General features: G+C 47.8%; 1 protein-coding gene, 2 long non-coding RNA genes and 1 pseudogene across 3 annotated transcripts; 2 read left to right on the plus strand and 2 right to left on the minus strand.

The window, feature by feature from the left end:
* Positions 1-5,508: 5,508 nt before the first annotated feature.
* Catsper4 (cation channel sperm associated 4) lies at positions 5,509-19,653 on the minus strand. The gene is made up of 10 exons (XM_004869018.3): positions 19,373-19,653; positions 19,041-19,181; positions 13,902-14,003; positions 11,828-11,919; positions 11,553-11,673; positions 11,219-11,352; positions 8,299-8,473; positions 6,708-6,919; positions 6,239-6,401; positions 5,509-5,683 (listed from the first exon to the last, which is right to left on the minus strand). Exons 1-10 carry the CDS (start codon positions 19,439-19,441, stop codon positions 5,630-5,632), a joined length of 1,263 nt encoding a protein of 420 aa, XP_004869075.2. The 5' UTR covers positions 19,442-19,653; the 3' UTR covers positions 5,509-5,629.
* LOC110346527 (uncharacterized) lies at positions 8,382-11,474 on the plus strand. Its single transcript, XR_002390637.2, has 2 exons — positions 8,382-8,450; positions 11,171-11,474. It is a non-coding gene; the product is annotated as an uncharacterized LOC110346527 (long non-coding RNA).
* Positions 16,108-17,107, minus strand: LOC106008057 (dolichyl-diphosphooligosaccharide--protein glycosyltransferase subunit TUSC3 pseudogene; annotated as a pseudogene).
* LOC110346526 (uncharacterized) lies at positions 19,643-23,165 on the plus strand. The gene is made up of 2 exons (XR_002390636.2): positions 19,643-19,888; positions 22,753-23,165. It is a non-coding gene; the product is annotated as an uncharacterized LOC110346526 (long non-coding RNA).
* Positions 23,166-27,801: the final 4,636 nt, after the last annotated feature.

Here is a 27,801-nt window from a genome sequence, read left to right on the forward strand (position 1 = left end):
TTTCGCCATCTGCTGCGCAAGCGCAAAGACCGGAGTTCGATCCCCGGTACCAAAAAAAGAAGAAAACTACTAAATGTCACTCTTCCCTCAAGACCCTCAGGCATGCGCATACCTGAAAGTACGTGACTCCTAGTCAGCCTCCAGCTTCATTTATATTTTGGGTTTTTTGTTGTTTATTTATTTATTTATTTATTTTGCTTAAATTCTTTCATTGATACATTTTAGGTATACAATACTTTTACACTTATCATTGGGTGCTTTTACCCGTACATGATGTATCTTGGGTCTTATTTTTTCCCCATTACCTGTGCGCCCTTCACCCTCTCCACCCTTGCCTATTTACATAGACTTTGTTTACATTATTTTTCTTTTCTCATAATTTTTCCTTTCCCTTCTTTCCTTTCCCCTTCCTCTCCCACTTCTCCTACCCCTTTGAAGCTTTTCTTCCTATTTCAAATTATCACTTATTCGTTTTAATCATTTTAATCCTTATTTACACTTTCAATTTCTCACACTAGAAAAACTATTTGGTATTTACATATGTGTGTCCTATTTATTTCACTTAAAGAGTATGACTTCAATATGCATCCATTTAGCTGTAAATGTCTCTAGTTTCTCATTCTTTATGGCTGAGTAGTACTGCATTTTATTAAAAAACCACATCGTTTTTATCCAGTTTCCAGGTGATGGGCACTTGGGCTATTTCCAAACTTTAGCTATTACAAATTGTGCCGCAATAAACATGGGTGCACATATATTGCTGTGGTATGATTCTTTTAATTCTTTGGGGGAAGATACCCAGCAGGGGAATAGCTGGGTCAAATGGGACCTCTAGCCCTAGTTCTTTGAGGTATCTCCATACTGATTTCCACAGCGGTTGCACCAGTCTGCACTCCCACCAACAGTGGAGAGGGGTTCCTTTCTCCACACCCCCACCAGCATTTGTTATTGGTTCATTTCTTGATAGCAGCCATTCTTTCTGGGGTGAGGTGGAATCTCAGTGTTGTTTTCATCTGCATCTCTTGAATAACCAGTGATGTTGAACATTTTTTTGTATATTTATTTGCTGCTTTTACTTCTTTGTCTGAGAAATGTCTGTTCATTTCAGATGCCCATTTTTGAATTGGGTCTTTGAATTTGGGGGGGGGTCTGAATTTTTTCAATTCTTTATATATTCTAGATAGTAGTCCTTTGTCTGAGGTACAGCTGCTAAAATTTTTTTCGCACATTGTAGGTTGTCTCGTAGCTCTGTTGATGGTTTCTCTTGCAGTGCAGAACCTTTTTAATAAGATGAGATCCCAGTTGTTGATTCTTTGTGCTAGTTCCTGTGCTACTGAAGTTTTGTCTTTTCCGGTGCCAATGTCTTCAAGAGTTCTACCTATCTTCCAGCAAGTTTAGTGTTTCTGTTTTAATATTTAGATCTTTAATCCACTTTGATCTTAGTTTAGTGCATGGTGATAGATATGGGTCTAGTTTTAATCTTTGGCAGGTTGAAATCCAGTTTTTCGAACATCATTTATTAAATAGGCTATCTTTCCTCCAATGAGGGTGGTTGGCTCCTTTGTCAAAGATGAGGTGGCTGAGTATGTCTGAAGTTGTTTCTGCATCTTCTAATCTATTCCACTGATCCTTGGGTTTGTTTCTTTGCCAGTACCATGCTGTTTTTATCACAGTAGCTTTGTAGTATAGTTTCAAGTTGGGTATTGTGATACCCCCTGCCATGTCTCTGTTGCTTAGAATTGCTTTTGCTATTCTAGGTCTCTTCTAGTTCCAAATGAATTTTTGGATTGTTTTCTCTAGTTCTGTGAAGTATATTGTTGGAATTTCAATTGGTATTGTATTAAATCTATATAGTAGTTTTGAAAGTATGGCCATTTTCACTATATTGGTTCTTCTTACCCAAAAACAAGGGATGTCCTATTTTCTTATATACTCTTCTATCCCTTTTTTCAGAGTGCTGCAGTTTTCAATGTAGAGGTCTTTTGCTTCCTTTATTAGATTGAGATATTTCACTTTTTTGGATGCTGTTGTAAAAGGAATTGTTTCCCTAATTTCTCTCTCAGCGAGTCTGTTATTTGTGTATAAGAAAGCTATTGTTGGGCAACCCATTTTCCAGTCCCCCTTCTGTCTCTCTTAGATAGAATCTATCTTTCTCTCAATAAATTTTTCCTATCTTTTTGGGCTGGGGATTTAGCTCAGTGGTTCTGCCGCCTGCTTCGCAAGCGTAAGGTCCTGAGTTTGATCCCTGGTAGCAAAAAAACAAAAAAGAAGGCTATTATTTTTTTGAGCGTTGACCTTGTATCCAGCTACTCTACTGAATCAATGCAATAGAGACTAAGAGAATGATACAAAAAAATCAATGAACCAAAGAGTTGGTTTTTCAAAAGAATAAATAAAATCGATAAACCTTTAGCCAACCTTATCAAAAAAAAGGAAAGAAAGGGCTGAGGATTTAGCTCAGTGGTTCTGTGCCCTGCCTTGCAACCAGAAGGTCCTGAGTTTGATCCCCAGTACCAAAAAAAAAAGAAAGACAGAGAGAGAGAGAGAGAGAGAGAAAGGAAGGGCTCAAATCCATGCAATTAAGAATGAAAAAGGTGAAGTCACAACAGACCCAGCAGAAATCTGAAGGATCATCAATACCTACTTCGAGAACCTGTACTCTAATAAAATGGAAAATACAGAAGAAATGGGCAGATTCCTAGATACATATGAATTGCCAAAGTTGAACAAAGAAGATATAGAAATTCTAAGCACCCCAATTACAATGAGTGAAATTGAAAATGTAAAAAAAATTTACCAACAAAGAAAAGCCCAGGTCCAGATGGCTTCATTGCTGATTTCTACAAGACATTTAAAGAAGAATTATCGCCATTACTCTTTAAACTCATCAAGGAAATTGAAAGGGAAGCAAGGCTTCCACATTCATTCCTGGAAGCAAGTGTTACTTTGATTCCAAAACCAGGGAAAGACCCAACCCAAAAAGAGAACTACAGGCCAATCTCCTTAATGAACATAGATGCAAAAACCCTCAACAAGATACTGGCAAACAGAATACAGAGGATCATCAAGAAGATCATACATCCTGACCAAGTTGGATTTATCCCAGGGATGCAAGGATGGTTCAACATACATAAATCAATAAATGTAATACATTATATTACAGAGCCAAGGACAAAAACCATATGATCATCTCAATAGGTGCAAAAAAAGCATTCGATAAGATCCAACAACCATTCATGATAAAAACTCTACAGAAAATTGGGATAGAAGGTCTTTATCTCAACCTGATTAAGGCTATTTATGAAAAACCAACAGCCAACATCATACTAAATGGTCAAAAACTGAAAACTTTCACGCTAAAATCAGAACAAGGCAAGGATGTCCACTATCACCACTCCTGTTCAATATAGTTCTGGAAACATTAGCCACAGCAATTAGAAAAGAGAAAGAAATAAAAGGAATACAGATAGGAAAGGAAGAAGTTAAACTGTCATTATTTGCTGATGATATGATACTTTACATAGAAGGCCCTAAAAACTCTGCCAAAAGACTTCTAGACTTAATTGTTTTTTTGAGACAGGATCTTGCTGTGTGGTTCAGGCTGACCTTGAACTCCCTATCTAGCCCAGGCTGGCCTCAAACTCCTGGCGATCCTCCTGCCTCACCTCTGGAGTGCTGGGATTACAGGCGTGTGCCGCCACACCAGGCTTACACCAGGCTTACATTGAAGTTTTTACCCCCTCAATGGGCTTTGGACACCAGGACACTTAACTGTAAAAACCTGGTGTGGTCAAATACTTCCACTCTTGTCAACTATCAGTCCACAGCTATGAACTTTTCCATAATCCCAGGGTTTTAAAAGATCCAGTACCTGCCCCTGTTGGGGCTGGAAGCTCTTCTTTCTCTCAATCTGAGTAATACACCTTCACTTCTTTTGCTTACTGTTACTCCTTTTTAAATCTTATTTTTCCTACTCTTTCTGGTGTCCTACTTAGTTTTTTGGGTCATCGATAACCTGGAAATCACTCCTTAGAGACCCCCATCCTATAACATTGTCACAGGCAAGGCTACATGTGTGCATTTGGACAGAGTAGTGTCACAGGGCTGGGTCTGAGGGTCTCTGAGGTTGAAGAGAAGGAACCTGTCTCACCCCTGCAGAATAAGTTTGCAGGTTTGCTGACTCCTGTCTCAGAAAAAGAATTTTTAGTATGCGTATGTAAGAGACATGAGAAGGGTTTATTGAAGACTTTAGGATGCAGTAGAGAGTGGAGTGTGAGAGCTCAGAGAGAAATGATAACCATTATTAGGTGGAATGGGGTATATTTAATGGGGTGTCTTTAAGAGAGGCCATCTACAATGTGTACTCTTACCTTTTCTTGTTGCTGAAACAAAATACCCAACACCTGAAGTTAAAAGAGGAAATTTTTATTTATCTCACAGTTTGTAGAGGTTTCAGTCCATAGTCAGTTGGCTCCAAGGCAGGGTGGCATGGCAGAGGGGCATTGCAAAGGAGAAACAGTTCATGGCAAAGCAAGGCAGGCAGAAGGCAGCAAGCAAGCCACAACATTTACTGTCAAGTTACAAAGCAACTATCTACATGTGTTTGAAGTTGAGATATGCTACCCACCAAAATTGCTGCTTCCTTGAGGGTGGAGGGAGCAGAATTTACAGACAAAAAGGACAAGTCCAGACCCTGGATTTACAGGCATACTGTCTTTAAGACCTTTAGGATTTTTTTTCTATTCTTTTCTTTTTTTTTTTTTTTCTTTTGAGTGAATTTCCTAGAAGAGAAAAAGGCTTGAATCTATAATTTGTATCTATAATTTAAAAATTTTGATTTCTTGTCTACCTTTTATCTAGTATTTTTTTTCTTTCTTTTAAAATTATATTTATTTATTTATTTATTTTGGTACCAGGGATTGAACTTGGGACTTTGTGCTTGCAAGACAGGCAGCAGAACCACTGAGCTAAATCCCCAGCCCTCTTTCTTTTTTTTAATAATCCTACCTCAGTAGTACCTTGTAGGAAAAGCCGGTTCATTGGGCAAAGTTGCAGTCAGAGTGTACTGAATTTGGGCAAACGTTTCCCCAAGGTAGAGCTGGGGTTCTGAGCCCTTGTAGAGGTAAAGGGGGTGGGGAAGGGTACAGCCAGTTGTAGTGAGGGACCTGGCAGGACACACCCAGTGTGTGTTGGGGGGGCACAGGGTTTGGGGGCCTGGTGGGACTCTTGGGCTGTATGGAGGTACTGGGGGTGGGGAACCAGTGTAGAAAATGGGGACCTGTGAAGCCCAGACTTTTCCTCCCAAAATTGAGGACCCTAAGTGCAGGACTTCTGTCTCTCCTATTAAATCAAAAATTTGGGGGGAGATAATTTCTCTTCTTCCATTAGCCTGGAAGCCCTTGAGAGTAGTCTGATTCTTTTATCAGATAAACAGGATAATTTATCTTCCCCATCAGACCTGAGACAAGTGCCCCAAAGTGTAGGAAATCTACCAGTCAGACACACTGATTCCAACACCAAACTTTATTGTCAGTACAGATGCCTGGTCTGGCCAACCTGTGCTCAGGACGCAGGAAGACACAGCAGCTGGCTGTGTGTGTGCAGTTCCCTTGGCTTCCATCCTGCCTTCTCAGAGGCTAAACTTGTGTTTGCTCAGCGTCGTGTTTGTTACAGACTCATACACCTGAAAACCAAGAGGTCTTGTTATTTCCCCTACCCTGACATGACAGACTCTCCCCTACTCCCCTCCAGCTTCAACATTTCTGTAAGGTAGAGCTGGTGCAAGGTAGACCCACACCATCCAGGCCTTCCAGAGATCTAACTCTAGCCTGGTGGGGAGGAGAGAGCCCAGGCATTCCCAGGGTTTCAGGTCATTCTATCCCAGTAAGGGGGGGACTAAGTAAAATAGGTGTGTGCCTTTTTCCATCCAGAAGCTTTCTCTCAGGGGGAGGCTGCTCTTATGTACCCTAAATGGGATCCAAAGGTCCTTGGCACACAGTGGAGCTAGTTATCTGCCTCCGGGGAGGAGCTGAGCTGGCTCAAGCCACACTAAGAAGGAGTGGGGTGGGAAGAAACTGACTCAAGCTGCTCTGAGAAGGGAAGGGCGAGACCTGACTCCAGCAGGTAGGAGTTGAGAGGATAGACAGATCTTGGAACAGACAGTAACCTTGACTGGTGCACCAGGGGCTGGGTTGGACGCTGGGGCAAGTGTTAATTGGGTGAGAGAAGGAAGGCTCACCTTTGCTCTGCTAACCAGCGCAGTGAACAAATCTTGCTGTTTAGCAATATTCTGGAAATCTACAGAAGACCCACTCTCCATCAGGCTCATTGAGAAGGGCCTATGCATCAGCTCTTCCACCTGCTCCTTGTTGAAGGGGATGGAATGGACCTCCTGCACAATGCTGAGGCAGAGAGAGGAGTGTTTTGGGGGTGGGCAGCCCTTCCACCTCTTCCCGGGTGTGCACTCCCTCTTACCGACCCCCCAACCCTGGTAAATACCCAGCTGAACTGTGCCCTCCTATAAGATGGAAGGAACATAGAGGTCAAGATTCCAGCTCCTTCACCAACAGGCCGAGGGGCCCTGGGCAAGTTACTTAACCTCTCTGGGCCCCAGGGACTGCATTAGAAAATAGTGAGGATCAGAAGAATCTGAGACTCCACTCCACCCTGACTCACAGGTCTCAGAGTACCCCCAGTACACCCCCTACTTGTCAAGCTCCTCTCTGATCTTCCTGTACTGAATTAAGTTATCCTCTATTGCTTCGAGCACCAAGCAGAAATTGTCAAGCATGTTTTCTGAGACGTTCGACATGGGGCTCCCTACAAGAGGTTCCTGGTGGAGACCAGATTTCTCCATGCGGGCAAGTGCACAGTGCAGGAGTGGCAGCTCATGACTCCGGTCTTCCTTCTCTGCACCTGTCTACAAGGGAGGATGGGAGAAGGATGGAGACTCAGCCTGGGGAAGGATTGGACAGCAGGACTCTAATGTCCAAATCCCCCCTCTCTCCCCTCTTTCCCCTCCCTCTCTCTTTCTCTCTTCCTCTCCCCTCTCTTTCTCTCCCCTTCTCCCTCTCCCTCTCTCCCTCTCTCCCTCTCTCCCTCTCTCCCTCTCTCCCTCTCTCCCTCTCTCCCTCTCCCCCTCCCTCCATCCTTCCCTCTCTCCTTCTCTCAATGGAATCCAAGACCTCCAACATGCTAGGCCTCTACCACTGGGCTACACCCCCAGCCCTCAGCTCCAATCAATCTAAGGCTTCCTACCTTGCTGTAAGAGCTCAACTTCACATGCACATGCCTATTCCTCTACTTCTTTGGAAATTCTCTTATCATCCCATTTCATCACAGATAAATCCTACCCAGCAAATTTGTGAAGCTCTACCTACTCCTGTCATGGCTTCCAGCCTGACTAAATACCTTTTTTGTTTGTTTGGTTTGGTTTTTTGAGACAGGGTCTTGCTATGTAACTTAGGCTGGGCTTGAACTCACTAGGTAGTTCAGATCTGTCTCCAACTCACTTCTGCCTCAGCTCCCTGAGTGCTGGGATTACAGGCATGTGCCACTATGCCCAGCACTCCAACCCATTTTTAAAATTTTGTTATAGGTCTCCCTAAGTCCCCAAGTTGCCCAGGTAGGGCTCAAACTTGCAAGCTTTTCTTTTTCTTTTTGATACAGGGTGTCACTATGTAGTTCAGGCTGGACTTGAATTCACTATGTAGCCCAGGCCGGCCTCGAACTCCTGGAAATCTTCCTGCCTCAGCCTCCCAAGTGCTGGGATCACAGGCATGCGCCACCATGCCCCGCCTCAAACTTGCAATCTTCCTGCCTTAGCTTCCCAGAGTGCTGCTGCAGCCCTTCTGGAAATACTGTACTGTATTTCCCTGTCCAACCTTAAGGAATTTCTACTCTTGAATGAATACGCTGTAGCTGACATTTATTGAGTGCTTACTATGTCCCAAGCACTATTCATTTATCCATATAATCCTCATCACAGCCATGTGAGATAAGTAGTAATATTATAGTCCAATATTAGTCCAATATTATAGGAGAAGAAATTGAAGATTAAATTGGTTAAATACCCAACCTCTCAGTTTGGAGTTACTGTAGAAACATAACATCTAGGAAATCCACACCACCCAGATAGTGAGTGGCACTTCAGATGGGAGTTCCTGCCTCCAGGTGTTGGGCCTGGCTTTCTCCAGGCCCTTGAGTGTCCAAGCACACACATGCACAGACACATATACTCAAGTCAGCACTCACACACACACTCTCTCTCTTCTCTCCTGCCATCCCTTTCCCACAAACCTCACTAAAGTTTTTTTGATGCTGTTGCTCCTGCTCCTTTGTCTTCATTATTTGTTCCAGATTCCTGATCACTACAGTAACAAGCAGGTTCATGCCAATGATGCCACCAATGATGATGAAGACAGCAAAGTAGATGGCTCCCCCAATCTCCAGTGCGTAGTCTCTTTCTTTTATCCTGGACATAGTAGGCAGGGGCCCCATCACCCCCTGGCCCTTTGAGCCTTAGTTTCCTCATCTATGAAATGGGGAAATTACTGAAAGGCCTACTGGGAATTCTGCCTTCTTCTCAGCTATTATGTAGATCTAATTCTTATCTGGTTGTCATAGCAGCAGCTCTTTATTGTGCACCTGCTGTGCTGCCACACTGTGGGCCAACTCTCAAGCCAGCCCTGCAAGGTAACTAGTAGGTCACCACTACTGAGTTACATCTATTTGCCATAAGTTTGTTTTGTTTGTTTGTTTGTTTGTTTTTTGGTACTGGGGATCGAACTCGGGTCCTTGTGCTTGCAGGTCAGGTGACGGAAACACTGAGCTAAATCCCTGGCTCTGTTTGGTTTTGAGGTAACTGGGGATTGAACCCAGGGTCTTGTGCATGCTAAGCCTGAGTTATAGTGCTGAGGTACACCTCCAGACCCGTTTGCTATACTCTTTTTTCTCCCTGAGACACGGTCCCAGTATGTAGTCCCAACTGGCCTTGAATTCATAATCCTCCTTCCTCAGCCTCCCAAGTGCTGAGATTACACTGCATCTGGCTCCCATTAACTATTTTATTCATTTGTTTTGTTTTGTTTTGTTTTTTTCTGATTCAGGGTCTCACTAAGTATTTCAGGCTGGCCTTGAACTCACTGAACTCACTATTGTAGCCCAGACTGGCCTCAAACTCGCTGTTATCCTCCTGCTTCCAAGTGTTGGGATTGTAGGCATGTGCCACTATGCCTGGCTTTTTTTGTCTTATTATAAAAAACAATTCAAACTCATGATAGAAAGATTGGAAGAAAAAAACATGAGATGTGATAAAAAAATATGGTGAATGTTAAAAAAATTACACTAAAACACACATTGCAGTTAATCTCCTTCAAAATACAGGTGCTACCCCTCATTTGGAACACACTTATCCCATCATTCTTGCTACTTTCTTTCTTTTCTTTTTTTTAATCTTGTGGGGGGTTTTGTTTTTTCTTTTGGTACCGGGGATCAAACTCAGGACCTTGCACTTGTGAGGCAGGCGGTAGCACCACTGAGCTAAATACCCGGCTCTTGCCATTTTCTTAAGCAGTTCTGGTAGTCTTCTTTTGTGTCCTTACAAGATGTGATAAAAAATACAGTGAATGCTGGTGCTGATGTCATCCAGCAGAAAGGCAGGACGGTGTGTCCCCATCCACCTTCCTCACCAGATCTGGCATCATGCAACTTCTGGCTCTCCCCCAAAGTCAAAATAACCTTGCTGGGGATTTAGTTCAGTGGTTCTGCCGCTGGCCTCGCAAGCACAAGGTCCTGAGTTCGATCCCTGGTACCAAAAAAAAGACCTTGAAAGGTAAGCATTTTGAATAGATTTAGGTCATCGAGGTAGCCACGCCAGCACAACTAAAGACAGTCCCGAAAGAGGACTTTGAGAACTGCTTTAGAAAGTGGTAAGAAGCCAGGCATGGTGGTGGACACCTGTAATACCAGCACTCTTAGGAGGCTGAGGCAGGAAGATCACCACGAGTTCAAAGCCAGCCTGCACGACATAGTGAGACCATCTCAAAAAAAAACAAAACGAAAGTGGTAAGAAGGATGGTATAAATGTGTTCAAAGTGAGGGGGAATATCTTGATGGGGATTAATGGCAATGTGTCTTTTATTATAATAATTTATAAAATTTTTATTATTGCAATAATTTTTTGAAAATTTAAACATTGATTGCTTTTTGGTCGTACTTTATATACAGACTTAAATTCTCATCTGGTGAGTTACCTGCTGTTAATATTTTGTTGTAAATCTCCCATGAAATATTATCTCTTGCCGGGCGTGGTGGCGCACACCTGTAATCCCAGCACTCGGGAGGCAGAGGCAGGAAGATTGTCACGAGTTCGAGGGCAGCCTGGGCTACAGAATGAGTTCAGGGCTAGCCTGAACACAAAGTGAGACCTTGTCTCAAAAAAAAAAAAATTATCTCTTTTCTCTTTCACATGAATCATTGATCTTGCTCAAACTCTTGGATGTCCTGCTCAATTCTTTGTTTAGGACATGAAGAACCTGGTTAAGATCTCAACCCGCTAACACCCCCAGTACAATTTTAGAAACAGTTACCTATGGGCTTCTACCTTCATGAAGGGGACAAAAAAAAAAAATCTGTCAGGGCCCCACTTTGTGGAGTGGACTGGAAAGAAATCTAGCTTGGATGGACCAGTGAACAGATAAAGAACAGAAATATAGAGCCAGGGATTTAGCTCAGTGGTTTCGCCGCCTGCTGCACAAGTGTAAAGACCCGAGTTCAATCCCTGGTACCAAAAAAAAAAAAAGACAGAAATATGACCTTGCAGGGTCAGTCTGAGCATTCATGAAATAAGCCTGAGGCTTTCAAGGGTCTAGGCAGCAGCTGGGCTCCCATGGAGACTGCAGGTTGCCCCTGACCATGGGCACCCTCTAGCCACCTAGCTGTTTAACATGACAGGACAAGTCTGCATGAGCAGGGTCAGATGGCACTTTGAATGCATGAAGTTTCTAGGGGGACAAGGATTTTAGTACCACAGGCCTAGAGCCTCACTTCGGACACTTATCTTCCTCAGTTTAAAGATTGGACACCACCTTCTTGCTAGACCCACTTCCTCCCCCCAGGAGCCCACATGCACCTTGACAGCACCCCCATCCTCAGCCTCCCTGCCCTATAGGAGCTCTGCCTCTTTGGGAGAAGGAAGCCTGAAGCCGAGGGCACTCACCGGAAGTCGCTGTAGATGTCCACCCATCCATCCTGCGTGAGGCAGACGAAGAGCGTATACAAGGCCACCCCCAGATTCCCGAAATGGATAGGCACAAACTCACCAAAGAGTGTGACCCCAAGCAATGCAAAAACCTGCCAAAGACCAAAGCCCCGCCCTAGCTTCACTCAGGGTACTTGGAGACAAAACATGAAAATGAATTCAAATAGGATGCAAATAAATGTTGCCAAGGAAAATAAATGTAGAGTTCAGACCTGTAAGCCTCTTTTCTCCAGGTACCCCTCTCTTCCCAAAGCCCCGGGAGCTCTAATAAGAGAAGGGGAGTGGCACTGACCAGCATGACAAAGAGGATGAGGACCCCGATCTGGGCCATGCCAGGCCCCGCCTGCAGGATGACACGGATGATCCGGGCCAGAGGCTCCACCGCCATGCACACATGCACCAGCCGGAGCACCCTGTGGCAAACCCTCTTAGGGTTGTCCCTTGGCCCTATCAGACCTCCCTCCAATTTCCCAGGGAGAGGGCGCTGAGCCCCAGCTGGGAACAGCCCTCCCTTCCAGTTCTTGGGGTACAGACAGGTTTCCTTCTTTTCCAGAGCTCCCTGCTTACCTGAGACAGTAGGTGATTGAGACATTGACCACATCCAGGACCCCCAAGACCAACATGCAGACAATGAAGAAGTTGAGGATGTTCCATCCGTCCTGGGGGTGGGCGAGCCCCAGTGGGGTTCATCAGGCCTAGCCATGGGGCATCCTGAGTTTGCCTTCCCAAACTCCAAGGACAAGAGCTCAGTGTTCTCAGAGCAGGGCTCATACTGTCATCCCCAGAAAGGCCTCAAAACACATATGCACTCCCTGACACCTGTGTTGACAACCAGCACAACCCCAGAGACTCCAGTGAAGACCTTCCCTTCACACCTACACAGACATCCCTAAACTGAGGCTGCCTGGGCCAGTCACCTGCAGAAAGTGGCCTTGCCTGATAATGAGGTGACCTGAGAACATGTGTGTGCTCTGCCTTTGTGGGACACACACTACCTTGAATAAAACAAAAGTAACACTAGTAAAGACATCAACTGCTTCAGCAGCAAGCAAAAGTAAAATCACACTTACAGCACAAGGAAGGGAGAGAGGCCAATTTTTGCATGCCCTTAGTTTGTTTAGTGAGGCATGTCCTTGTCCAGGACAGGGTTCAGGAAAGAAGCTCATCTGTATGTACAATTTGACCAATGATCTGATCCAGTGATACTCTGGTATAGGTACAAAATGACATTTGTATAAAGTTGAAAACAACCAGAGTACCCAGCGATCAAAGACTGGTTGAATAAACCAGTACCTTCATTTTATGGAGTATATGTAGCTGTAAAAGAAGACTAATGAGAAAAATCTCCAGGTACTAACACAGAAAGATTGTCAGCATCCAGTCAGCAACAAAAGCAAAGGATGCTACTGTCAAGAAAGGGAGGACTAAGTATAGGTATCTATTTACTTATGATGGTCAAAATAACTACTGGGGTTTGGGAGGAGATCAACAAGAGATTATAAGTATAAGAAGATCACCCGGGGTGGGGGGGGGTAAGGGAGGAGGGGACTGGAATGGAACAAGAATTCTGTGTAAATTTTTCAATATAGTTTTGACCAGTATGTATCTGCATTAAATATTCTGAAAATATATTTTAATGGGGAGAATGCTCTTAAAGTTCAGGGGCAGCTCAATAAACCCAAGTTATCCTAACGTCTTGTGCTCCTTCTGTCCCTGCACAGACACAAGGTCTGACTGTCTAAGGCTCCATCCCCGTTATCCATTCAGTGTATGCCGCACCCTGAAGCATTTCCTGAGGATCCGAGGCTTCTGCCTTCCTGGACTCACAGACCATTTTGCCTGAGGTGGAGAGACACTACGTTTTCACTCCATGTGTGAGAGGGAGATACGCAGTGTCTCAGAGACAGAACAGCACCTACCTGGCCTGGGAGAGATGGGAAGAGACCTCCAGAAAGAAGACAGAAAACAAGTCAGGAATCAGGAGTAAAGCAAGTGACCAGAGAAAATCAGAAAAGCACTTTGTGAAATGTTAAAAGTATAGAAAATTTAAAGTTCAGTGCCCACGAATAAAGTTTTATTGGACTACAGCTGGACATGAGGGGCACGCACCTGTAGTTCCAGCTACTTTAGAGGTTCAGGCAGGAGGATCACTGAAGCAGAGGAGTTTGGGGCCAACTGGGTGACACAGTGAGACCCCCCATCTCAAAAATACCCCATCTTCCCCCAAAAAGTTGTGTTGGCATGCAACCATGTTCCAGTACATGTGTGCTGTGTGGCCACTTTTGTGCCCCCTGCAGAGGTGAGTTGTTGCAACAGAGAATGTAGAGCCTGCAACACATCATATTTATTCTCTGGTGGGTTGCAGAAGAAGTTTGCTGACTGCTGCTCCAGAACCCTATTTCTCAGATACAGAAATCAAGGTGTACCTGACTACAGAGCTGGGGGATGGAGTGGGGATTTGGAATTAGAACCTACGTTGTGCTGCATCGCAGACATGTCATAAACTCGCTCACCTCTCTTTCTCCTCTTCTTCCCTTTCTTTCCACTCTCTCTTCCCCCCCACCCCACATACAGACACTGCTCTGGTGGGTTAGCCCTCAGGGAGAGGAAGGGCAATGGGAGAGAGGTCCCAAGATCTCACCTTCCAGAAAATCCAGAAGTCACTGAGCCAGCGGAGAAGAACCTCACAGATGAGGGTGGTCAGCACAATGTTATCTATGACTGAGAACAACTCGTAGTGTTTCTAAGTGGGAGGCAGATGGAAAGAGGTGCAGGGCATCAGTGAGCAGGACCTGGGCCAGGCAGGGACAGGCTATCTTCAGGGAGGGGAAGCCTGTGTCCCTGCTGCTGCTCCTCCCAGCACCTCTATCGCTCCCTTTGGTGCACATGTTCCCTGTACACCCAAGGTCCTGTGCTGAGACCATCCATGCACTGTCTTATGTGACTGTCAGTACTGTCCTGAAGAGCAGGTTCCAACCAGGAGTGGTGGCACATGCCTGTAATCTTAGCACTCAGGAGGCTGAGGAAGGAGGATTGCTGTGAGTTCAAGGTCAACCTGATCTCCACAGCAAGACCCTGTCTCAAAAAAAAAAAAAAAAAAGCAGCTCCTACTCCCATCTTCCAGACAAGGACTAGAGAGAAGTCCAGTGCACAGTTAGTCAGAAAAGATCACTGTTGACCAAAGACCTTTGCCCCATTGCCCCCAGCCTCTAGGGTAGGAGGATCTGGGGAAGCAAGGTAGGGGAGGCTGAGCAGGCCCAGCTGTGGGAAGAAGAGGCCTCACCCCTGAGGCTGGGGGACACCAAGCCCAGGTGCCTTCTCTGTGTGTCCCAACCACTCCTGTTGCTCCAGCACCCTGAGTCCCCCAGGCCAGTCCTGACCTAGCTCCTGGTGTCTTCCTTCTTTTATGGTCCAGGAACAGGTACTCTGGGAGATGACTACTAGGATCTGTCTGAACCCAACTTACCTCTGCCTAGCCTCAATTCAGCCTCTTTCAGCTGCCTTATAGCTATGACCTCTACTAACAGTCTGTTACCCTCCCCACCCCATTTCAGCCCGATGTCACCGAAGTCACTTTGTTTCCCCCAACGTGTGTATGTGTGTGTGTGTGCGCGTGTCTGTGGTGGTACTAGGGATCAAACCAAGAGGCACTGTACCACTGAGCTACATCTTCAGCCCTTTTTAGTTTTTAGTTTTTATTTTGAGACAGAGTCTTGCTAAGTTGCCCAGGCTGGGCTTGAACTTGCAGTCCTCCTGCCTCAGTCTCCCAGAGTGCTGGGATCACAGGCATGAGCCACCATGCCTGGCTCATCGCCTCCCTTTATTCCATTGGTCAACAGACTCAGTTCCTTGGAGCTCACGACTGCACATGGGGTTTCCCTGCTGCCTATGCCTGCCACCACCACCTATACTCAAAGCCAGGCTGTTTAGAGCTTCTACTTAGATGTGGGTTAAGGTTTATGGCCTTTTTGCTTCTTTCAAATTCCCAAAGTTGCCGGGGATTTTAGCTCAATGGTTCCGTTGCCTGCCTCAAATTCCCAAAGTGCTGTCAGGGATCATGGCTATGAGCCCAGAGAAAGAGCTTCTTGCCAGGTGTTGTGGTACATGCCTGTGACCCCAGCACCCAGGAGGCTGAGGCAGGAGGATCACAAGCTCAAGGCCAGTTTGGGCTACATAGCAAGTTCAAAGCCAGCTGGACTATATAGTGTCTCAAACAAAACAAAACAAAACAAAACAAAGCAAAGCAAAACATAAAGTTGGCATTTGCACTCTGGATTGATTTCACAGCCTGTTGCAGCTTGTGCTCTGTTCCTCTCTGTCCACTCTGCTTGTTCTGCAGACTTGGCAGGTATGTTTCTGCCTCCACCACACAAAGCTGGCTCCAGTGCTTGCAGGTCAGTGGCGCAAACCTGGAGGACGCTTCCTGGACCTCATCAGCCAAATCTCGCCACATCTGGCACTGCTGCCTGGGCATCTCTCCTGAGCTGTCCCAACACCAGGGCCACTCCTCCTCAGTCTCCTTTTCTGCCTCCACCTCCCTTCCTGCCCCTTATGTGTGAGGCTTTCTTTGGGACCTTTTTTTTTTATAGCTATATTGTCATTTATTCCAATCCTACCATATACACTGAATATGTTTGAAAAAACATTTTAATGTTTCCTTTGCTGATTACTGAACGTTACTATCCATTTCCATAAATTAAATTGACTAGGAAAACCCACAGTTAAAAAAATGTATACAAGAATAAGCTAGCTTATCAGAAGGAACAAAAAAAGAACTCAAAAATTCAAAATGGTCAGGAACAGTATCTTCATGGTAAATATTCACTTTATGCAAATCCCACTTGGCTTCATTTAATTTAAAAGCTATAAGGATAGCCATGGTACTTGGAACAAAATATTGAAAGTAGAAAACTGAAGAAGAAGAAGAAGAAGACCACCAGGCCTAATCCCACTAGGCAAATTATCTGTCTTTTTCCAACATCTCCTTTGGAGATGCCTCATTTAGAAGAACCATCGCCATGGTGATAGCACCATGGTGATAGCAGCATTCAGTACCAGAATGTGTGACTCTGCCATAAATTGAGCCTGGTTGCTGCCATGAATGTAGCTCACTTGTCCATTGTGTGGGTTTTTATGAACATATGGAGGTCCATGAATACGATTCCACATCCGGCCAGATGTCATCGCAAAGACAATACACAGAGATACCATGGCCCAACCAGTTTTGTTGTAGATGAACTCCAAGTTGTTCTTCCTTAAGTAGAGCAAACCACCAACAAGTGACACTAACAAGGCCAAAGGGATAGTGCCAGAGTAGTTGGGTGGTCTAAAAACCCGAATATGAACATCCGTTCTGTCAGCAATCCATTTTGCTAGCTGTTCAACTGCAAATCCAATTCTTTGAAGGTCAAAGGTATCAGCTCTCTTGGGTCTGCTTTTTGGAGGAACAATGCATGAACGTAGGAGCAGAGTTCATGTTGAGCTGCTGAAAAACATCTGTTCCCTCATCATAGTCGACATAATGAAAAAGTTTGTTACAAAAAGCAGACGAATAGAGCCAGGAGTTAGCCAGTATTTGATATTCTTCATTAGCTTGCCTGTAAACAGAACACTGCCGCTGAGGCTGAAGAGCAGTGAACATAACGATAATGGAAGAGTTTTGAGGTGGTGCCTTTATAAATTTTCGGAATTTATCACCATTCATTCGGAAGACTGAGTACCTGGAACTCCATTCCATCAACTGTTCTACTTTTCCAGCCAGAAGATTCTCTTTTTTCTTCTGTCCTCCCCCGAGCTGGATGCAGAGGAGCAGCAGGAGAAGTAAGGGAAAGCTCCCGGTGGGCAGGTACCTCAGATGCAGCCCCGCCAGTCTCCAGCGTGAAGGAGCGGCCCTGGCCCCCTTCGCCGCGGGCCCGTGCCTTCTCCACGCGAGGTAGCAGTGGGCGCCCAGCTCCTACGCGTCCCACGCCTCCGCCCGCGGGCAGGGAGCATCCTGGCCGGGCCCTAGGGGCGGCAGCGGCTGCGCGAGGGAGCCAAGGCCTCGCAGAAAGAGACTGAGGGCGCATGCGGTCCGCGGGAAAGGACCTGGCCAGGCGGGGAGGGGGCCTGGGATCTGTCCTGTCTCTCCTCTCTCATCAACTCTCTGCAGGGCAGTGTCCCCACCTCAGCCTGGGCACAGGAGTGTAGACAGCTCTCACGTGTCCATCTCCAGCCAGTGCCCTCCACCTCCTTTTGGCCCTGGCCTTAGATTCCTCTCAAGACATCTGTGGACACTGCACAGGTATCACAGACACCACACAGCTCACCCTGACCTCTGCAACCTGCTTTTCCTCCTGTGTGCCCCATGCCCACCGCGTCCCGGCACAGCACCAGCTCCACACCACACCACTACTCCAGTCAGAAACTTCCTTCCTGCTCTCTGTCTGCATGGCTGAGATTAGGAAGGACGTGTGTTGTGACACAAAGTGGCACAGAGTCTGTGCTCACTAAATGTGAGCTGGGAATATGATCAATCAGGAAGGTTCATGGATTCAACCCTAGAGAGCTGCCAGTGCTTCTGACCCGTTCCTCCACTGCCATTTTCCTGCTCCAAGTCCCAGCATCCCTCACCAGCAGATCTGCAGCAGCAGCTCTTCTGGCCCATCTTCTCCATTCTCAGCAAACCCTCCCCACCCCACCCCACCCCCCGCCCCAGTCCACACTGTGGCAGCCACTGTAAGTTTTCTAAAACCTGAGTCTGATCATTCCACTTCAATGCTTTAAACCCTTCCCTGGCTTTCTGCTGACAAAGGAGAAAGTCACCTTTCTTGACGTAACAGAAAGACCAAGTGTGTTTTGGCCACTGACCACCTCTTTGAGCTTATCTGCTACCACCACACTGAACATATTTATTTTTGCAGCAAGGGATCAGACACAGGGCTATGTGCATGCTAGGCAGGCACTGTACTGCTAAGCTACACTCCCAGGCTGACATACTGATTTTAAATCACACAATACATGCATGTATACTCTTTGTAAGAAATGAAAACATCAATATGACCAAAGTCACTAGACTTTCAACTGGACACACAGAACTCTCTCACATGCTGTTTCTGTTGTCCAAAACACTCTTCCCCTCTTCACTATCTCATTTTGCGAGGTTAACTCTGACTGGATTTTATTTTAAGGTAGGGTCTTACTATGTACCCCAGGCTGGCCTCAAACTCATCATCCTCTTGCCTCAGCCTCCTGAGTACTGGGATTATAGGCATGAACCACCACATCTAGTTTTCTGTTCATTCTTTACTCTCAGTTTAAATGCCCCCTTCACCAAGAAGCCTTCCCTGACTTCCCAGGTTAGGTTTGATTGCTGTCTTTGAGCTCCACACACTCTGATACTCAGGGACCATAATAGTGTGTCTGCATCTGCCTGAGACAGGAACTGGTGTTCTTTACCTGAATCCTTGGTACCAAGCAGAGTCAGCACTTGGCCCAGAGTGACTCTCCTTTAGTGACCATGATCAAGTTTAGCCACCACTCCCCACAAAGTGCCCATTTGACTGCCTCTATTCCCGCCATTCTTCTCTTGCCCTTCTACAAATCCAGTGTTTTCCTCAAATCAACCTCCAGAGCCCCCTGCACCACAGTCTTCCTGACCTCCAGATCTCTGGCAGGTCAGACTGGACTGACCCTTGAAGAGCATCCATCCAACCATCACAGTCAGACAAGGAACCTGAGGGGGAAGTGCCTGCCCTGGTCCCCATCAGAGCCAATGGGGGCAGGGGTTGGGTTTTTGTCCCACCTGGTCAAGGAAGGAGTTGGTGCGGAGAGCGATGGTGATGGCATTGGTCACCAGCAGTGAGGCCAGCAGCAGATGGAAGGCCGGATGTTGCAGCATGTATTGGATGGACATGCGGATGAACTCTTGCTTGTCCCAGGCATCCTGGGAGAGGGTGGAGACCATCCTTCAGGCAGGTGTTGTCACCACGGTGGTCTCTGGATGGACTTTTGCTCTCAGTGAGTGGTGGGAAGGAGTGTCCTGAGAATCTGCTCTAGATGGGGGTAGCTGGAGACCATGGAATGTAGGATGGATGTAGAGGGTTGTTGCCAATCCCACAGCCCGCCCATGACCACCTTTTTGTTTATGATGTCCTGGCAGTTGATGAGCACTTGCTCCTGTGGCTGGCTGAAGTGGTGGTGCATGGTTCTCTGCAGGAAAGACAAGTGGCCCTCAGTGCAGCCACAGCCTCTGCCCACCCTCAAGTGACAGCTCAGTGGGGACCCTTGCAGGGGCCCCCTTCCAGGATGCTCAAATATTTCCCTTGTTTGTTTCTGTGCCTTGCTGCCACCAGGTCACTGTTACTCTTTCTCCCCCTAAAAGAAACTTTCCTCCAGGTGGCTCTGCTCCCCCTCACAGTGAGATCATAGGTGGCAGTAACTTCCAGCCTTCTGCATTCTATCCAGGCATTCCGGCCTAGGAGCCCCTCCCACTGCCCCCTCTGCACCCCACAGAAGCAGCCAGGGACACCTTCCAGGGAGGGGCTGCTGGGCTAGGCTCAGAGGCCAGAGGCTGACAGCAGAGATCAGGTCTCCTGTATGCCCTGGATGGAGCCAAAGGACATGGTCCTGCTCTGGATCTAGAAGCTGGAGGTGAGGCTGGGCTGAGGAGAGGAGAGAGAGGTTTAATGTCAGGACGTTTCTCATCTGCACCCTCTCCTCCCCTCCAGGTACCTGAACCACCATCCTGCTTGGGGTTGCCCTCTTTGCCCTTCTGCTCTAGGTCTGTTCCCCCATCTGCCAAGTGAAAGTTTCTCACCCAACCCCCTGAAGATAGGATGAGGAGCACTGCTGGGCTCCAAGGTGCTGGGGAGGGGGGATGTGAGCAGGACCAGAGCCCAGAGCTCCTGGCAGGCAGGAGTCTCAAGTACAGCCATGGGCTACACAGCAGGGGCTTAACACCCACCCTGTGACAGAGAAGCACCTCAGCCCTACAGCTTTTCTTCCCAGTCCTCTCCTGATTCTAAAAGAAAGGCACATAATCTACTTTATTTGCTAGAAATCTACTTTATTTGCTAGAAAAGTATGTCTCACATAAAATAGACACCTTCCTCCAGGGCCTGCAGCTCCTGCAGCTTTGCCTGTAAGAGGGCAGGGGAGTAAGAAGCTGTGACCACCCATGGAAGGGGCAGAGCCTGAGCCCAGAGCTAACTCTAGAGTCCTATAGCCAGAACCTGGCCAGCGTGGCACCAGGATCCTGAGTGAGACTTCAAATCTTAGCCAAGATCCTAGAACTTGGCCCATTCAGCAGCTGAGCCCAGACTGGAGCCCAAAGCTCAGAGCCTTCAGTCTGGAACCCAGAGTAGAGCTGGGAGCCACTGTGGCCTGGAGCCCAGAACTGAGTCCCTCGCCATACCCGGCATCCCCAGCTGACCTTGAGTGGGCTTGGCAGCACCTGCATGTGGTGCACTGGCTCATCGAGGTAGGGTGTGGCCTATGCTGCATGGAAGAGCTCCACTGCTGTTCATGAGCCAGGGGCTGTGGCTGGCCCAGGAGGGACACACCACTGTGCCTCAGTCCTCAGATCATTCCTTCTGGTGCTCCTTCACTGCTGTGGAAGCAGGACAAGGCTATGCCTCCTGAAGCTCCCATCCAGTGCCCTACTCAGCCTGCTGGAGGCTGAAGGAGGCTGTGCTGTGCTGTGGTGGAGGTGGTAGTGGTGGTGGTGGGCCGAGGATGGGCCTCCATGGAGTGCACTCCAAGTCAGATGGGCTGAAAGGAGTGGGGGGCATTGGCCTGAGCCCCACATCCTTCTTCTCTTCACCCTCCGCCTCCCACCAAAGCAGTCCCTCCTTGCTGGGGCTAAGCAGACTCCAGCCTCATCGCCATGCCCTTCTGCTTCCATCTCACTGTAGCAGACTCCCCACAGGGTTTGGGGGCTCAGGGACTAGGCTAGGAGATCAGCGCTCCAGTCCCATTCCAGAAAGGCAGAGGCTCTACTGAGAGCCACTTTCCTCCTGCCCTTGTGAGATATCCACCTTCTTCTTGTGCTGAGGGAGCTCAGCCTAGAAGGTACTTGCCAATGCAGGTAAGAAGTTGGCGTGCCCACCTAGGGAGGAGCAAACTGGTCTCAGGTGGTTTCCATTCTTGCTTGTCGTCTTCCTCCACCCCTCTTTTTTAATAGTAGTGGGAATTGAACCCTGAGACTTGTGAATGCTAGGCAAATGCTCTATTACTAAGCTACATCCTCAGTCCTTTTCAATTTGTATTTTGAGATAAGGACTTGCTAAGCTGATCAGGCTGGACTGAAACTGTAACCTTCCTGCCTGTAGCTAAGCCCAACTTACATCTTTTTCTAATTTGATCTTCCAAACAACTCAAAGAAGTAGGAACTTTTTTTTTGGTACCAAGGATCGAACTCGAACTCAGGACCGTGCGGTTTCGAGGCAGGCGGTGGAACCACTGAGCTAAATCCCTGGCCCAGAAGTAGGAAGTTTTATTTGCCCATTTTACAGATGATGATCTGGGCGTGGTGGCACATGCCTGTAATTCCAGCACTTGGGAGGCTGAGGCAGGAGGATCACCGGTGAGTTTGAGGCTAGTGTGGGCTACATACTGAGTTCAAGGCCAGCCTGAACTACATAGCAAGACTGTTTAAAAAAAAAAAGTACAGATGATGAAACTGAGGGTTAGAGAAGTAAGCACCTTGACCAACTACTGTCAGACTGCTGGGGTTAGAGTCTCAGCTCCCAAGCACTCAGAGGCTGGGAGCCATGTGGCACTCACATGTTCAGATAGGAGAGGGTATCAGGAACAAGGACAAAGGGTTTGTGCACGTCATGGGAGAGCTGGAGCCCCCTGCTGGGGAGCAGAAGTGCATCACTCAGCCTCCTGCCATCCAGAGCCCAGACAGGCTGGACTGGGGGTCCCACCACCTTCCTCCTACCCTTCATTCCCCTTTCCCTCCCCATCGCCTGGCCCATCACACCCCAGGATTCAACTATGTTTTCTTCTGATGACATCCACTTTCCAGGCTCTAGTTGGAGACATTGATGAGCCCTGGTCCTTTTCATCCTGGGGGGAAGGGGGGCTACAGCATGAGGTCAGCTTGGAGTTCTTTTTTTTTGGTACTGGGGATTGAACTCAGAACCTTGCAGTTGCAAGGCAGGCAACAGCACCACTGGGCTAAATCCCCGGCCCTGGAGTTCTGGCCAAGGCCTGGTCAGCTCCTCAGTTACTCTTGGGGCTCTCAGGGCAGTAGAGGGGAGAGGGTGTTTCCTGGTTCTAATCACATGTCTTTTGGCTTCTGGGGCTCAGGACGAGAGGGACCTCTGAGCCAGGAAAGGGGAGCAAAGACATTCAGAGATACAGCCATTGGCTAGGGATGTCTCGGGGCAGAGCGCTTGCCCAGCATGTGCTAGGCCTTGGGTCCAATCCCCAGGACAGCAAGAAAGGAAGGAAGGAAGGGCGAGCCAAGAAAGAGGAGCCCACTCATGAATGTATTTGTTCTTTCACAGGCAGTCACGAAGCTGCTTCATTACCACTGAGCTGAGCAAATGCCTTTCTCTTCCGGGCTTTATTTCCTCTTTCACCTGATTAACCCTCGGGGTTGCTTTCTCAAAGAAGCTTCTGGACTCCTCTGGCTGGAAGGAGCACCTCTGCTGAGTTCACACACATTCTTGGTCTGTTGCTTCATCTTAGCACCTGTTGCCATGTTATCCTTGCGAATGTATTCATCCCTCTCCCCTGCCTGCCTCAACATTCTAGAGGGGCGTAAGCTGTTCATGTCTTTCCTGTGTCCTCAGTGTCCAGTTCAGAGCTGGGTACAGTAGAAACCTGAGTGTTAACTGAATGATTGAATGGCCCATACCCAGGATAGACAGAATATTGGAAAAAGAAGACATGGACAGAATAAAAGTGATTTCATCTATCCCTCCTACGATGCTTTCTCCAAACTTTTTTTTGGTGGGGAGTGTTAGGGATAAACTTGGAGCCTTGTGCACACTCTACTACTGAGCTACAACCCCAGACCCTCCAAACTACTACTTTGTTATTTTTTGCCTTTTTAAAAATTTTATTTTTATTTTTTAGACAGGATCTCATTTTGCAGTCCAGGCTGGCCTCAAACTTGCTATGTAGTGCAGACTTTGAACTTGTGATTCCTCCTGCCTTAGCCTCCTGAGGGCTGGAATTACAGGCATGCAGGACCATGCCTGACTCTCTCCAAACTTCTTTTATACACATATTAACTCATTTCTTTCCAAAGAACCATCCTCATTTTATAGGAAGACTGGGATCTAGGAGGATAGATGGTGGAACAGAGACAACATTGACACTCTGAGGTGACTTACTTGCTACCTGCGCAAGTGTGAGTGGAGGTCTCACCTGGGACTGGTGGTACCAGGAGAGAGTATAGGTCCTTCAGCATGAACCAGCCGCGGTGCCAGCAATCAGTCTGGCCAGCTCAGCTCCTGGCACAATGCCCCCCCTAGTGGCTCAGTTTTGTCACCACACCTGCAGCAGCACAGCATGGCCCAGGTGGTGAGGGGCAGCGAGTCATGCCGCCCACCTGCTCTCTCCTCCCCCTGTGAGGATCCTTAACTGAGTTGTCTGGGCCCACACTCTGGACTGAGAATGCCACAGCTACATCTCTGGGTGGGGATGACTTTCTGAGATGAGTCCACGGAAGATCAGAGAATCGGACATTTGGTCACATTCAGAGCTGGTGAGAGGCCTGGGCTGGGAACATGGTCTATCTGGTCACAGAAACAGAGCTGCTCACAGGAGGGGCTGTGTGGGAAATGACACTGCAAATATTTCTAACAGCTCTTCATATAGCAGGTCCCCCACCCCCCCACACACTTGTTCTCCTACCTTGGATTTTTTCTGACCAAGGACAGGATTCTGAAAGGACCACACAGGGATGAGAAAAGTATTGAGGTTCAGAGTCCATGCTCCTTTTTGCTAATTACCTGAGATTATGTTGTCAGGGTGTCTTGGGGACCCTAGAGCCTCTGCTATTCTTGCTGGGAATGGGGGTAGGGATGCAGGGGTGATGTGGGACTCAGGGCCAAGGGAGGTAGAGTCTACCAGGGAAGGAGGAGAGAGAGGGCAGGTCCATGAACCTAGCCACAGGCCTGGGGGGGGGGGCTCACCTGCCACCTGGTGGGGCTTTGGCACTGCTTGTCCAGACAGGTATGGGCCAAGGGTGTGGGTCTGAACCACTGCACCATCCTTCTGCCAGGTACCTCTTCTCTCAAACAGAGTCTTAAAGGACTTCTCAGCTTGCCAATCAGGGCATCAGGCAGGGAGCTGAGCCAGTTTTGCAGGAGGTAGGGGGACAAGGGTCAGGCTTAGAGACCAGGTCCAGAGATCAGGCCAAGTGAGAGCTTTTTATAACCCATAAGTCAGACCACGGTCAGGTGTGAAGCTGGGGCAAGGGAGTGAACACAGGAGAAGTCACTGGGTCACTGGGGTCCTGGCAGTGGGGGTACTGCAGTTCCTCACTGGCAGGGCATATGCAGAAGTTTGCCACTCAGAAGACGATGGCAGAGGAGGCAAAGACATACAGAGGGGACCCTGGGAGAGCAAGGGGAGATGAGATGAGCTCATGGTCTCCCCACTAAGACACCAGCAGGGTGTAGCAGAGGGGACACAGGGGGACCTAAGCCCACTGTTGGCTTCTCAGGTGTGGGAAGTCCAGGGACATCTGGAGAACAAATAGAAATAAGGTGATGTTGATGACAGCAGGGGTCTGCAAGCAGGTGGGGACAGGATGGGGGGGAGCCTGCGGGGGGTCTCTGGCACTGGGATCATCTTCAGCACTAAGATGACGCCAGGAGACCCGAGCAGCAGCTCCCTCATCATGTTCTCATAGGGGCAGGGGACAGGGTGGACATTGGGCTGGCACTAAGCTGAGCAGGAGGCTGGCTGTAAAGCAACCCATCAACTCTTGCTCATGGACTAGCAGCTGAGTTTCCTCCTCCTGCTTCTATTACACAGCCTCCAGAGGTCCTCTTCTCCTGACCTCCCTGAGGCAAATGAAAGGGCTGGGCTAGGAGGCTGCCAAGGGTCTGGGACTCTCACCTGGGAACCAGTTCTGACCTTCCTGGCAGGCAGCTCCCACAACCCTGCTCTCTCCAAGGGGCAGAACCCTGGGCAGCCTTTCCTGCCTACCAGCCCCGTTCCCGGTGCCTCCTGCCTCCCCTCCACCCCACCTCTGCTTACCACAACTCCTGTTCCTTTGTTTGTGTTGATCTGGACAACCCCTGCCCCAGCTTTCTGGGTGACCTGGAGCTTGCAGCTCCTCTCTTTGCCTCTGTCACCTCCTCTGAAAGGGCCACAGGGAAGCTGCGGTCACTGATTTTGGAGATGCCAGATGCTGCAGATTTTGTGAAGGTTGAGGGCAGGACAGGGCAGGCTGGGGGCTCTGGTTTTCTCAACCAGTCAAGATGACAGCAAGAGTTAACATCCTTTCTCCTCTTCATGTGTACCCGAGCTAGGTCTGGGTCACAGGGCTGGAACATGCCTCCAGAGACCATGCCAGCATAGCCCTCGAGAATGGAGAAGGTGCTGCATGATAGAGGTCCTCTACCCCTGCCTCTTCTCCAATACTGGGGATTGAACCTAGGGCATTAAGCATGCTAGGCAAGAACTCTGCCATTGAGCCACACACCCAGTCCCTTTTAAAACTGTGAAACAGAATCATAGTAAGTTACATAGGCTAGCTTTGAACTTGTGCTGCTTCTGCCTCACCCTCTGGAGTGGCGGGGGTTACATGCCTGTGCTAACATGCCTATCTGGATTTCCATTTTAATATCTGTACATAATAGGGTTCCAGCTAGTGGTATAGGATGCTGGGGATCCTAGAGGATATTTCAGGGGCCAGACAAGGCTGCCAAGGGGTCAGATGTGACATCAGGTGACAGATCAGGGCTCCCTGAAGGATTATTGAACTGTACCTGCTCAGGCCCAGCCCTCTGCTCATCTGGGCTGCAGCTCAGGATGTTGGGATGGACTGTGGCTGCAGCTGGGGGAGGGGGCCAGGTTGTATGGCTGGACCTGATCCCAACCTCCTCTCCCTGTCCTCAGCAGCCTCAGGATCTTCAGCATCTGGCTTTTCTCCTCAGCTTCTGGGCATCCTGGAAGCAGAATGAGAGAGCAGGAGCCTCCACTGAGGATGGGATGGAGGAGGTGCCTTCTCCGGAGAGCAAAGGAAGGAGTTGTTCCCTGTTGTCCTTCCAGGGTTCTCCTATACAGCTCCTGCCCAGAACTACACAGCACCAAGTTTCAACTCAAAGTTCTCATCTCCCTGACACCAAGCTCCACGAGTCTTCATACATGTATTCCCTCCTCTGCCCTTGCCTCCTGAGTGGCAAACTTCCTGCTATGCCCTGCAGTACCCCCACTGCCAGGACCCAGTGGCAGGACCTCTTCTGTGCTCACTCCCTTGCCCCAGCTTCACACCTGACCACGGTCTGACTTACAGATTATAAAAAGCTCTCACTTGGCCTGGTCTCTGGAACATTGCCCAAGCCTGACCCTTGTCCCCCTACCTCCTGCAAGGCTAGCTCAGCCCGCTGCCTGATGCCCTGATTGGCAAGCTGAGAAGTCTTTAACTGAGAGAAGAGATACCTGGCAGAAGTGTGGCGCAGTAGATTAGGGACTGTGCTGGAGCACATGGAGCTGGTTTCTTATGAGTCTTAGGGATCAGTCCTTCCCTGATGGTTTTGCTTTGAAGGAAAGGAGATATCAATGTATCTAAAGAGCTGAGCATGGGACTTATTTGTCATGTCCCTGCCATGTGTCAGGCCTTGTTCTAGGCACTGGGGAGACAGACACTGAGCAGAAAATCCTATCACTGGTGATTGAACTTCAGTCGTTGAGTGTTGTGACACACAGGAGTTCTGAGAGTGGATAGCAAGAGAGGCTTTCCTGAGGAGGTGACATTTGAGGTAGGACCTATAGAACAAGGAGCAGGCATTGGAACTGGGGGGTAGTTTTCTCCATTTAATAACTTTTAAAGACATTTTATTGGTACAATTTAGATATACATAATGATCACATACATCATAGGGAATTTGTACCTGTACATGATATATCTTGATTCCTCTTTTTTCTCCCAATCCCCTCCTTTCCCTTCAACCTCTCTTCCTCTCCTTATTTACAAAAGCTTTGTTTCCGTGTTTTCCTTCTCTTCTTTTTTCTCTTCCCTTCCTTCCTTCCCCTTTCCCCCTCCCTAGTTCCCTTTTCCTTTTGAACCATTTCTTCCTATTTCACATTTTGGTCTTTATTTACCTTTTTAGTTTCTCACACCAGTGAGACAATGTGATCTTTGAACATGTGTGTTTGATTTATTTCACTTAAGAATATAGTCTCATTGCTTCTCGGCCTTTTGGCTAAGATGAAATGTAAAAGTATAGTCTCAGGGTGCATCCATTTACCTATAAATGTCTCAAGTGTATCCTTCTTTATGGCAGAGTAGTACTCCACTGTATAAAAGAACATCTTTTTTATCCATTCATCAGTTGATGGGCATTTGGGTTATAGCTATTACAAACTGTGTT

Source organism: Heterocephalus glaber, unplaced genomic scaffold (genome assembly GCF_053883595.1).
Source record: "Heterocephalus glaber isolate CG9 unplaced genomic scaffold, H.glaber_assembly_v1.0 deba00001523, whole genome shotgun sequence".
Taxonomy (NCBI): domain Eukaryota; kingdom Metazoa; phylum Chordata; class Mammalia; order Rodentia; family Bathyergidae; genus Heterocephalus; species Heterocephalus glaber.

Coding starts and splice junctions, on each gene's coding strand:
- Catsper4 (XM_004869018.3), bottom strand. CDS start 19,441: ATGCACCACCACTTCAGCCAGCCACAGGAGCAAGTGCTCATCAACTGC. Junction 6,920..8,298: donor ATCAAAAAAACTTTAGTGAG/GTTTGTGGGAAA, acceptor CCTCCCTTGTAG/ACAGGTGCAGAGAAGGAAGA. Junction 5,684..6,238: donor CGCTGGTTAGCAGAGCAAAG/GTGAGCCTTCCT, acceptor CTTGGTTTTCAG/GTGTATGAGTCTGTAACAAA.